This window comes from Ambystoma mexicanum, chromosome 5p, assembly GCF_040938575.1.
Source record: "Ambystoma mexicanum isolate Mex_15411 chromosome 5p, UKY_AmexF1_1, whole genome shotgun sequence".
NCBI classification, from domain to species: domain Eukaryota; kingdom Metazoa; phylum Chordata; class Amphibia; order Caudata; family Ambystomatidae; genus Ambystoma; species Ambystoma mexicanum.
The window spans coordinates 247,129,676-247,142,009 of NC_090930.1; the positions used below are offsets into that span (position 1 = coordinate 247,129,676).

General features: G+C 48.6%; 1 protein-coding gene across 6 annotated transcripts in view; it reads right to left on the bottom strand.

The window, feature by feature from the left end:
- STAG2 (STAG2 cohesin complex component) overlaps positions 1 to 12,334 on the bottom strand; it is a 2,060,662-nt gene that overhangs the window by 1,069,227 nt on the left and 979,101 nt on the right. For all 6 annotated transcript variants that reach the window (XM_069612659.1, XM_069612661.1, XM_069612663.1 and 3 more), the window contains exon 18: positions 4,419 to 4,522. In XM_069612659.1, coding sequence (XP_069468760.1) covers positions 4,419 to 4,522 — 104 coding nt within the window. The remainder of the gene's footprint in view (positions 1 to 4,418; positions 4,523 to 12,334) is intronic.

A 12,334-nucleotide genomic window follows, 5' to 3' on the forward strand; every position in this document is an offset into this window, starting at 1 on the left:
CCGTCGCGAACAGGTCGATCTGGGGTGTGCCCCACCGTCGGAAGAGGCGATCCACCAGATCCTGCCGTAGTTCCCACTCGTGGCACGAGCGCAGCTCCCTGCTGAGTGAGTCGGCGATGGTGTTTTTTATCCCTGCCAGATGAAACGGCACCAGAAGAATCCCTTGGGCGACGGCCCAATGCCACAGGTCCTGCGCCTCCTTGGACAGCGCTGGGGACCTGGTTCCGCCCTGTTTCCTGATGTAAAACATGGTGGTGGTGTTGTCGGTGAAGATCCTCACCACCTTGCCCTTGAGGGACGGAAGGAAGGACCTGAGGGCCCAAAACACTGCACGGAGCTCCAGGACGTTGATATGCAGGGACTTCTCCGTCGGGAGCCAGAGTCCCCTTGCGTGCAGATTTTCGGTGTGCGCTCCCCACCCTTCTAGGGAGGCATCCGTGGTCACAGTCACCTGGTGGGCTGGGGTCTGGAAGTCCATGCCCGCCGTCAGATGCGCGCGGGTGCCCCACCACCGGATCGCTCGTCGGAAACTCTCGTCGAGCTTGATCCTTTCCTCGAAGCTGCCCGTCGTCTGGATCCAGCGCGCATCCAGGAACTCTTGCAACGGGCGCATCCGGAGCCTGCACATGGGAATGAGGTAGATGCAGGAAGACATCATCCCGAGGAGGGACTTGATGGACCTCACCTTGGCCGCGTCGGCCACCAACATCCGTTGCACCTTGCCCAAGATGGTCCTGGTCCTCTCCTCCGACGGGGAGGCCAGAAGGGACACTGTGTCGAGCCTCGCTCCCAGAAACAGTGCGACTTGCGCGGGCACCAGGTGGGATTTGGCGTAGTTCACGGAGAATCCCAGGTCCGTGAGGAGTTGGACGGTCCTTGCCGTGTGGACCACGGCGAGCTCCCTCGTCTTGGCGCGGATGAGCCAGTCGTCCAGGTAGGGGTAGACGTGAATCCCCTCGCGGCGCAGCTGCGCCGCCACCGGTGCGAGGCACTTGGTGAAAACCCTGGGTGCCGACCGCAGTCCGAAGGGAAACCGAAAGAATCGAAGTTTTTGTGAAAAAGCGCGAAAAAATAGCACTAACGCTCGAGAGCAATAGCACGAGGATCCCAACACATGAACGTGCGGTAAAAATCTGAAGATGGCTGCCAGAGGCGGTGCTTAGGTAGAGGGCAGTCATTGGCTGTGGTCAGTATGACGCAGAGACCAGTGATTGGTTATTACTACGAAAGACAGATCAGAAACGAAACTGATACTGGTTTTTTCTTTACCGAGGATTCCCAGCCTGACGACGGGGAATATTCATGAGCATGTGAATCCATGCCAGACCCCATGCTGGAGAATATTCATGAGCATGTGAATCCATGCCAGACCCCATGCTGGAGATAAAAGTAAACATCCCAAATACAAAAGTTAGGGAGATAAAAATGATCCCCACTGCAAGGTGCTGGGTGCATTTGGTAAAAATACAGGAATTCAAAAGAGAAAAAGTTTGAGTACGGACAGTCTAAAGGACTAGTTTCCCCATAATAATGAGCAAAAGGAAGTGAAGCGTATTAGGTAGAGTTTGTATGCAGTACCCTTTGGGACCACTACACAAATCTATGATTACAGGTGTAAGCAAAAACAACCTTTGTTATAAGTCTGTACTAGAGTTTTTGGTAGCAGAGCTGAGCAGCCAGGCTTATGTCAAGAGGGCATGTGAGCTGTAAGGATGTTACACAGAGGACTTACAATCACAGGTGTTCAAATAAACCCTTACACTCAAGGTTTCTTGGGTAAACACTTATTAATTTATTCAACAGTCAGTTAAACATTCACTAGAAGGAGGCAGTTAAATATTACACACAAAAATACTTCAGTACTTTACGCTGTACGTTTCTGAGGAATTTAAACTACTTTGAAGGAGGAGCAAAATGGCATTGAGTACTTTGACAGTGAAAATATTTTGAGTTCACCAGAGTAGTCAATTCAATGCAAGAGGTTAAGCCAAAGTCAATGGGCTAAAGTGTTGTATAGGATAAAGCAGTTCTGGCAGTTAAACAGAAAAGCCTTTGCCAAAGTTCTCAGAAGTAGTTTGTAAAGGAAAGAATCATATGTTGGGTCACAAGCTGATTAGGCCTGCAAGTTGGGAAAGTTTCAAACACTTTCACTGCAAGAGGTAAGTACTCCGTCTCGTTTCACAGAACCTTACAAATGAAGAAAAAGATGCAGTTGAAAACTTCTGTTCCTGGCAGTTCCTGCAGATCTCGCTGTTCCTGAGGCTCAGTCGTGGGGACAAGAGGGAGGACGTCAGGGGACTGGGAATGGTTGAAAAGCTGGCACTTGGCAAATCCAATTCCGGTAGCTGTAGTCAAGCACACAAACTGGTGTCCCTCTCGCTGGTTATTCTGTTTCCTGCAGCACAAATACAACCAGCTCCGAGAATGGTATCCAGGTGGCTTAGTGTAGAGTTCCAACTGAAAAGGCAAAGTCGTCCTTGCAGGGATTCTCTGTCGAGATGAACTTAGCGATTCAGACCTGCAGCAGGGCTTCATCGGGCAAACCAACGCTCCAGGAGTTGCAGCAGCAGTCCTCTTCAAGCTCGTCTTCTGTTCTTTCATTCCAGAAGTCGACTCTGCCTTCCAAGCCAAGAAACTTGCTTTTTATCCAGTTTCCTCCCATTCATTCCAGCCTAGCTGCCACTCACCCAGCAGGGTTGTCCTTTCCGGACAGTCGGCCAGCCAAGAGTGCAAAGGCAAGAGTGCATTTGGGTCTTCAAGGAGACTAAGCACAGGGAGTTTCGGGCACCTCCCTCACTTCCTGGCCACCGCAGACACTATGGCGGCAGAGGCGGCCTGCAGTCCTGAAGTCTGCCGAAGGCGATGAAACAAAAAGACCAAACTTGGTTCGGCGCGCAGAGAAACTCTAGAAGGACCTTTACAAAATGAAATGGCAAAAAAAGGAGACCAGGACCTGTTTAACCAAAGGGAGCTCAGACGCAATCTTGAAAAACATGGCTCCCGTGATTTAACGCTACCGGTGTTTGCAGTCGGGAACCACTGCCACCAGCCATTTCGAGAAGAAAGGATAGCATTTGACTGCTAAATGAGTTTCTAGACACAGGGGATACTAGGGTGTAAGATAGGGTGTGCTGTGTCTAGGAATTTAAAAAGACTAGTAAAGTCAATTTCACTTTACTTTCTCTGGGAAACAGTAGTTTATCCCAGAGAAGGTATTTAAACCATCGGAAAGCCTGAAAGGCTTTCCTGTGCCACTGCACTGAGGGTGCTGTTTGACACAAATGAAAAGATGATGCCTATGGTGTTCTCTAAAACTCCATAACCAAAGAAAACACAAGAGTAAAACACATTTCTAAACACATGAGTGGGGACAAAAGGTCACACTCTCTCCAGGTAAAGAAAAAGTCCTCAAAATCCAGCAGAGTTGCTGCAGGTCTCTAAGGTGAAGGGAATTAGCACATTTTTGAGAATACTCCCTAACAAAGCGGAAGGCTTCATTTCCCTTCAAAAGGTCAGGACAAAGAAAAAAGAATGGGGTTTCATACAAGACTATGGAGGGAAAGTTGCAAAGAAAAAATATTTTCTAACAGGAACTACTGGAAGTGAGCAAGATGAACTCAGTTCAACACCTCAACCCATTGTCCAGGCCTTCAAACATGTTCTGTATGAGAGAGCAAGGAAAAAAAAAAGCATAAATCGCCCTTCCATGATCCTACCCAAAGCACTTTAGTGTGTGGATTGGAGACAACAAAATGAGTGGTTCAGCAAGAAAACATTTTTTACCCAGTATATATGGCGAGAACTAGACTCCAAGTAGCAAGTCATGAGGGGAAAAATAAATGGAACAAAGAAATAAGAAACACATATGGTCAAAGAACTAGCATGTCATAAGCAACCAGTCCAGTCGGAGTGGTAAAGAGGACCGAAGGACAACAGAAAACTTGTTATTCTACAAAACGAACAGGGACAAGACCAGAGCACAACACAAAATCCTCATAAAATGGAAGAAAGGAGACAGGATGTAGGACAAGTGACTAATGTGGAAACTACATACAGGGCACATTTTATGAAGAAACCACTGGAAGAAATGCAGCAAAAGAATCCATAAAGGCAAACAAACCACAATTGAAGGCTCAAAATAGTGTTTGCATTAGTGTGAAGGAATGAAAAATAAAGATAAACATCTAAGACAAATCACCGATATAGGTTTTGGCCAATGCCAACATTGATGAATCCACTTGAACAGGCCAAATCCAAGAAAAAGGCAAGACTGTGTCCCTTTTATAAGCACGTTAGCTTGAACACTGCTTTGTTCATTGATAAAAAATAAATGTCTTGTAATATAAAGATTACAAGATGCATAGTGAAATAAAGAAATAGCAAAACGTAGCAAAATATTTCACATAAGTCTGAGATACCCTTTTTCCTGTGCCTCTTCCAATAGGAGGATGACATTCTGCCGCTTGTCGAATTGTGCAAAGCATTATTTCAATCAGTGCAGTCTCTTGTTTATCTGTTAGCGCTGAAAAATAAAAATAAAAGATTGGTTGAAATAAAATTGCCATTGGTTGAAGTATTATTCGGACAAATGTTCAATTAAAGAGTTTGCTACAAGGGTTATATTTGATTAAAAACAGACAATCAACAGTAATGTGTCCAAGGGGCCACCAAAGACTACTGGTATACAAAGGAAAAGCTGTACACCGCAGTGATCACTGTACTCCTAATCCAATTTCCTTTCCCTCCATACTTATGGGAGTTCCCACAGAGCAAAGACAGGACTGGAGTCATGGCAAGCCCAAGTGTGCTTCCCACTTTAAGAATGTATAGCGTGGTAGCAGCCCAAGTGCATGCAGTAGAACTATGACTTATGCCCAGCCTCCTGCGCTCATTCCCCTCAGTTCCTGAACCGCAGAGAGGACTGGACAAATCAAACTAGTTTAAGGGGATGGAGGACGGACGTATGGTGAAAAGGGGACATTTCATTAGGAGTACACTATAGCCACTGTGGTGAGTAAATTTGCCTTACTCCTACATCCCGTCTTAATTCCTCAATACTTCTGTGCGAGTATAAAGCACTACTCGAACCCCATGGAGGATGCAATCTACACTATTGCGAATATGTTCCTTAGGACTGCTTGTCCGGATTGGGCATCAGCCCAGGAGCTGGAATCCAGCACATAGTGTTTGCAGAAAGCTGAAAAGAAGGGCTATGTTGCAGCTTTGCATATGGCCTGCCAGGGCACGCGATGTTGAATGACTGATGCTGTGCTCTTCGCTCTTGTAAAATGTGCATGCAGGGCTGGAGGAGGGATCTCTCCCTATACTCTGAAAGCATGAAAAAATGTATAGTTACTCACCGTAGTAGTCCATAGTTCCCTTTCCTCCATACTGTATGGGCGTCCCTCGCGAGGGACGGGAGACTGAACCTTTTTCACCAGAAAAATCTTCCCCTTTAAATTTAGAAGCAAGCAGGGGCGTGGCCTGGGAGCCTGCGCTCGACTGACTCCGCCCACCGGCACCCTCCTCAATCCCCATTGACGCATCGACAATATTCAGCATTGTCTAATGACACCAGTATTATTAGGGGGGAGGAGGGTGGGACGTATGGAGGAAATGGGACTATGGACTAAGAGTATGTTAGTCAATACAGTGAGTAACTATTAATTACTCTTACGTCCCGTCCCCATTCCTCCATTCTGTATGGGCGATTACAACTGAATGTAGCCCCAGGGCAGAGAGGAGACCCTCCTTAAGCAAATAGGTTCCCGAGAACCGCCTGTCCGAAAGCCACATCCGATCTGTAGCCGGCATCCAAATAGTAATACTTGCAGAAAGCAGAGGGAGAGGCCCAAGTGGCCGCCCTGCTTATGACTTGCCAAGGGACATGGCGCTGGAATGCGGTGGCCGTTGCCTTGGCCCTGACTGCGTGGGCATGCATGTTGGCCTTGAGCGGCTTGTGCTGGCCCTCGTACGCTTCCTTGATGGCCGAGACCATCCAGCGGGATGTGATAGCCTGGCCTCGAGCCTCCGAAAGTGACAGTGTCCGACTTGCGGAAGCCCTTGGTCCTGTCCAAGTACAATTTTAGGGCAAGTCTGACATCCAGGCAGTGCAGCACACTCTGTGCTTCATCCTTGGGCTTGGGAAAGAAGGTAGGAAGGACTAGTTCTTCGTTCAAGTGAAATGCAGATGGAACCTTGGGCAGAAATGCCGGGTGCGTCCGCATGACTACCTTGTCCTTGTGAAAGGTGGTATATGGTTAAAAGGCGACCAGCACCTGGATCTCGCCGACTCTGCGAGCCAAGGTAAGACCAACCATAAGGCTGTCTTGATGGTGGCCAGTCTAATGTCCGCCGATGCCATTGGCTCAAATGGATTGTGCACAAGGGCGCCCAAGACTATGTTAAGCCTAGCGACACCAGTCAGGTGTTTCTTGACTATAGGGTTGGAGGAGGAAAAGATGCCTTCCTCAGAGTTCCTGAATGCCACAATGGCAGCAAGGTATGTGCAGTAGGTGTCCACCTGTACACCTGAATGAGCGAGGTGTGCCGAAAAGGAGAGCACGTCGTCCAAACTGCAGGCCAAGGGGTTGATTCCCTTGGAGTCTGCCCAGTGGCAGAATCTGGTCCATTTGCTTTTGTACTGGGCCCTGGTGGCCTTGCTCCTGGCGCCCTGTATGATCTCCAGATTGCCCTGTGAGGGTTCTCGGACGGCCAGGACCGACTACTGTCTCCCAGGGCATGTAAAGTCACCATTGACTTTACTAGTCTTAAATTGTGAACAGAACCAGTACAAACCATCATATTGTGGAAGTACTGGTAGGGGTAATTAGATTGCCCCTGGGTCTGTTTTTCGAGGGGGCACTTTGCAGTGTTTCTGGCTAGTGGCAGTGGTTACCACGCAAAATATTCCACTGGAATATTTCCTATGGGATTTTCCCATTCATTTTAAACACACCACTTTTTGGTGCAATGTTAAAGATACCGCCGGGTTATTTATTTAATATTTATTCCCCGGTTGGGTCTTTTTGCCAGGACTCAGTTTTAAAATGGCGTTTGTTTTCGCCTCTGTAACTCCAACCCATGTCGAAACCCTTTGTTCAACTTTTTGGCGGGCTTCTCCACAGAAGCCTCCAAAAGTGGTGCCACTCTGTCTGGGTCTACAGGATGTGTGGAGGGGGGGGGGGGGTTTAGGCATCCTGGACTGAGTTGCCTCGGCAACTCAAGTCGCACTCTTGTGTGATTGGCCCAGTGGGAAGCCGCCCGGCTCACCACTTAGCATGTTTGAGTGACAGCTAGGACTGATGAATGGGGGTTTTCTGCATAAAGGCAGGGCTTTGGGGACTGGAACGTCAGAAGTCCTGCAACGACGACACCACCGGTGGAGCCCCGCTGAACCATCTCACCACTTCCCAACGACAGAAGAACAAGTTACTTCTTACCTTGTAATGTTCTTTCGATGGGATGTTCCTCCGACGTATTCCTTATCTTTGATAATTCATCTCCAGCTTGCTGGCCTCGGAAATTTTTTCTCTGTAGAGGGTGCTGCGCGTCAACGTCCACCGAGTCGATGTCCCTCGACAGCCACCATATCGGCGCCGACGTCACAATGCCCATAAATAGCCACGCGCGGCGTCCGTTGCTCAGTTCGTTTTGTCGCATAAGATAAGTCATGCCCGAATTGGTTATTGACCTTGAAGGAGCGTAAGCTGCAACCACAAGGGACGTATTAATGTGGGGATGGATGGGAGGGGCGATAAGGAATACGTCGGAGGAACATCCCATCGAAAGAACGTTACAAGTTAAGAAGTAACTTGTTCTTCTAAGGGATTGTGTCCTCCGACATATTCCTTACCTTTGATAGACTCCCATAGCAGTGGCATGTAATTGGAGGTGGGAGTAATAATGTCATGTATCCCTTTTAGGAATGAACCGAATGTAATACGGCTTTGCCAAATCTGGTCTCTTGACTAGTGGAGAAATCCAGGTTGTAAAATATTGTGAATGTATGTGCGGACAACCATGTGGCAGCCGCACATATGTCTCGGACCGGTACCCCTCTTTGGAGGGCCGAAGAGGCTGCGATACCCCTGGTTGAATGAGCCCTAAGATTTTGGGGTGGCTCTTTCCCTGCCAGTTTGTAACATTCCAGAATGGCCAAAATAATCCACCTGGAAATGGTTTGTTTTGTTATGGGTAGTCCCAACTTGTGACATGAGTATCCTACAAACAGTTGGTCTGCTTGCCTAATCCTTGCCAGCCTGCTGATGTAAAAGCTTAGAGCTCGCCACAGGTCCAGCCTATGTAGCCTTTCTTCCTCATTCCCCGGATGGGGAGGAGGGTAGAACGAAGGTAAGGTAATTTTCTGAGTGATGTGAAATTCAGAAACCACCTTTGGGAGGAAATTAGGCTTCACCTGTAGGACAACTTTGTCCTTATGGAAAATTGTATGGGGGGGGGTTTACAAGAAAGAGCTTGTAATTCGCTCACCCTCCTAGCAGATGTTAGTGCTACCAATAGGACAGTTTTAAGAGTGAGAAATCTCAGCGAACAAGAGTGGAGTGGTTCGAAGGGAGTACCCATTAGGAAATTTAAGACTAAATTTAAGTCCCATAAGGGAACTTGGAATAGTCTTGGAGGATAAACAATAGTTAATCCCTTGAGAAATTGTATTACTAGGGGTAGTTTGAAATATGATGGTTCCTCCGCAGTGCGCTTGAAGATCGATAGCGCTGCGAGATAGCCTTTTACAGTGCCAACTTGAAGGCCCGAGTTTGCCAAGTAGAGTAGAAACGATAACACCATTGGTGTACCACATGAAAAAGGGTTGATATTCTCTTCTCTACACCAGCTGCATAATTTGTTCCAACGGCAGAGGTATAAAGACTTTGTTGCTGGCCTTGTGGCCGAAAGCAACACCTCCATGACGTCATCAGGGAGGTCCCAATCCTTGTACCTCACCCTTTCAGAAGCCAAGCGTGAAGGTTGAGGGTTTTGATGTCTGGATGGAGAACCTGACCTCCCTTCTGTGAGAGAAGATTCTCTTTGAGTGGAAGACGGATTGGAGGACAGATGGACTTCTCTAGAAGGTCCTGGTACCACGTTCTCCTGGCCCAGGGCAATTAGGATCACGGTTTTCTGGAATCATCCCAACCTCCTGATCATTTGAGGAATAACAGGGACTAGTGGAAACGCGTAAAGGAGTGGGAACTCCCAGTCCACTACGAACGCGTCCCCTAGAGCTCCTCTCGGGGGAAATTCCCTTGTACAGAACATATTGCACTTCCTGTTGGTGCTGGTGGCGAACGGATCCACCTGAGGGGTTCCCCAAAGGGCAAAGATTTCTTGAAGGACTTCCTGAGCTAGCTCCCACTCGTGGGAGACTGTGCTCTGCCTGCTCAGAGGGTCCGCTGTCAAATTCTTCTCTCCGGCTAAGTGGACTGCCGATAGAGAGATTCCTTCCTGAATTGCCCAAAACCAGAGCTGCATTGCCTCTCTGCACAGTGGCAGTGACCCTACGCCTCCTCTTTTGTTGAGGTAGTGCATGGCCACTGTGTTGTCCATCATCATCAGGACATTTGTCCCCTGTACTGATGGCAGGAAAGCTTTCAGCGCTAGTCTGATCGCTCTCAGCTCCAACAGGTTGATGTGTAGTCTGGACTCCGATGGAGACCAACGTCCGCTGATGGTCAAGTCGTTGGCATGGGCTCCCCACCCAGTGAGTGAGGCGTCTGACTACAGTTATCTCCGGCCATGGTTGCCAAAACAGTTCTTTCAAGATGTTCTCTGGATAGGCCCACCATTGAAGGTCGTGGGCTACCTTGTCCAGAATCCAGAGGAGATCTGTCATTCTTCCTGAGTATTGTGACCACTGGGTCCTTAGTGCCCCCACTGGAGAGATGTCATTCTCAGGCAAGCCTCTGGCACAAGGAAGATGCAGGATGCCATGCGGCCTAGCAACCTCAAAAAGTCGAAGGCTGGGAGATGTTGGGCATTTTGAAACTTGTTGACCATCTGCAGAATATCTTGAGCCCTCACCTCTGGTGGCAAGGCTTTTCCCAGGGAAGTGTCCAGGACCGCTCCTATGAACTGGAGTCTCTGTGATGGTATCATCTGTGACTTCTTTAAATTGAGGGAGAAGCCCAGTTTGTGAAGGAAGTGGCAGACATAATCTAGCTGGATCTGAGCTTGTTCCGAAGATACAGCTCTGATCAGCCAATCGTCCAGGTAGGGGTAGACGTGAATCCCTTGCCTCCTTAGACTTGGAGCCAGTACCAACATTAGCTTGGTGAAGACCCTCGGGGTGGAGGTCAGCCCAAATGGCAGAACTCGAAATAGATGAGAGCCGCCAATTGCGAAACTCCGGTATTTCCTGTGTTTGAGATGGATTGGCACATAGAAATAAGCATCCAGGAGGACCAGAGATACCAGCCAGTCCTGGATCTGGAGGGCCTGAAGGATCTGAGAGAGAGTTACCATCTTGAACTTGTCCTTCCTGAGGAACTTGTTCAATTCTCGTAAGTCCAAGATGGGTCTCAGTCCTCCGTCCTTCTTTGGTATGAGAAAGTAGGGGAGAGTACCAGCCCTTGTTCCTCTCCGCTACAGGTACTGGTTCTATGGCACCTTTCTCTAGCAGGTCTACAATTTCCTGCAGGAGCGGATCTGGAACTTTTAGAGAGCTGTGCCCCGGTGGATGACTGAGGGATGTATAGAAAGGGTAGGCAGTAACCCTGGGCAACTGTCTCCAATGCCCAAGCATCCAACGTAATAGCCTGCCATTCCGTCAGATGGTGAGTTAACCTGCCCCATACAGGTGTTTTGTGTTGAAAGACCTCAGAGTGGTTTGGGGGTGGCTGATGCAGATGCCGAGGGTAAAGAGGCACCTGCTGCAGCCTTAGTACTTTTGACCTGTCCACCTCGGGTGGATCTTCTTTGGCCTCTTTGAGCCGGCTGTCCTCTGCCTTTCCCGAATGCGGAATAATAGCGAAAGGACTTCCCTCTCCCAGAGGTTCTTGAGGGGCGAAAAGGAGTTTGGCGGATTGCAGCTCCTAATGATTTTGCTGCTGCTTTAGATGTTTGCAACTTTTCCAGACTGTCATCAGCCTTTTTACCGAATAAAGAAGAGCCGTCAAAGGGCATATTCAAATGTCTGGCCTGTACATCTGGAGCAAAGCCAGACTTTCGCAACCACGCATGCCTGCGGATTGTAGTACTTGCCGCCATTGGTCCTGCTGATACCATCAGCGGAATCAATGCCAGTTTGAAGAGATTCGCACATGGCATCCTTGACATCTTTAATGATGTTAAGGAAGGCTTCCCTTTCCTCTCCTTCCGGTATGCAGTCAGCCGCTGATGAAGCGCACTCCCACAGTGTGCGACTGAACCTGGCAAGCATACAAGTGGCTTTGATGGACTTCAACGCCATACTACAAGCAGAAAAGACATTTTGCCATAGAATCGTACCTTTTGTCATCCCCGTCCTGTGGAACAGTAGGATAAGCGGATCTGCTTCTTGATGAAGTTGCCGCTTGAACCACCAGGCTCTCTGGAGTCGGGTGTTTTGATAAATATTCAGGGTCAGCCGCAGCTACCCTATACTTGGCTGACAATCTTTTATTGACTGCAGGGATAACCTCAGGAGTTTCCCAATTTGATGAAATCTTCCTTTTTAAGGCTGCATGGAAGGGGACCACAGGATCCTCCTATGGACCTTTGTCTAGTATGTCTGTAAGGTCATTCTGTTGAAAAACAGGTGAAGGCGCAGACCAACCCATGAATTCAATAATCCTTGCCATCAGGGTTCTATAGGGGGGTTTCGGCATGTTCCCCTGGGTCTGGTTTGACAAATTCCACTTCTAGGGAAGTGTCCAGCCCACTTGCCTCATGTAATGATTCCTGTAGGTCTTTCAACCTTCTTTCCTCACGAGGTAAAATCCACTGAAACAGGTGGTGTGGTCCTCTGCAGCCCAAAGGGTCTTTCCTGGTCAGAATCCTCCCCTTCTTCATAGATTGAAGATAATCTGGGGTACTCTGACCTCGGAAATGGTGTAAAACCCATTTCTAAGGCAGAAGGAGCCAAACTCGTCATTATTGGGCGAGAAAACGTCAATGCCGTCGACGCCGATGTGAAAGGCTTCGAGAAAACTGGAAGAGGCCTCAAAGAACTCGAGAGGATCGGGATCCTACTCGAGGATGTCGACGACGTTCTCGGCGTCGTGCCGGAGGCTCTTGGTAGAACCGTTGGCTGTGAAGTAGCCGTGGTTTTCTCTTTTATCGGCGTCAATGTCGACAATGGTGTCGATTCGATCGACGCGTCGAAGAACCCTTCGACAAC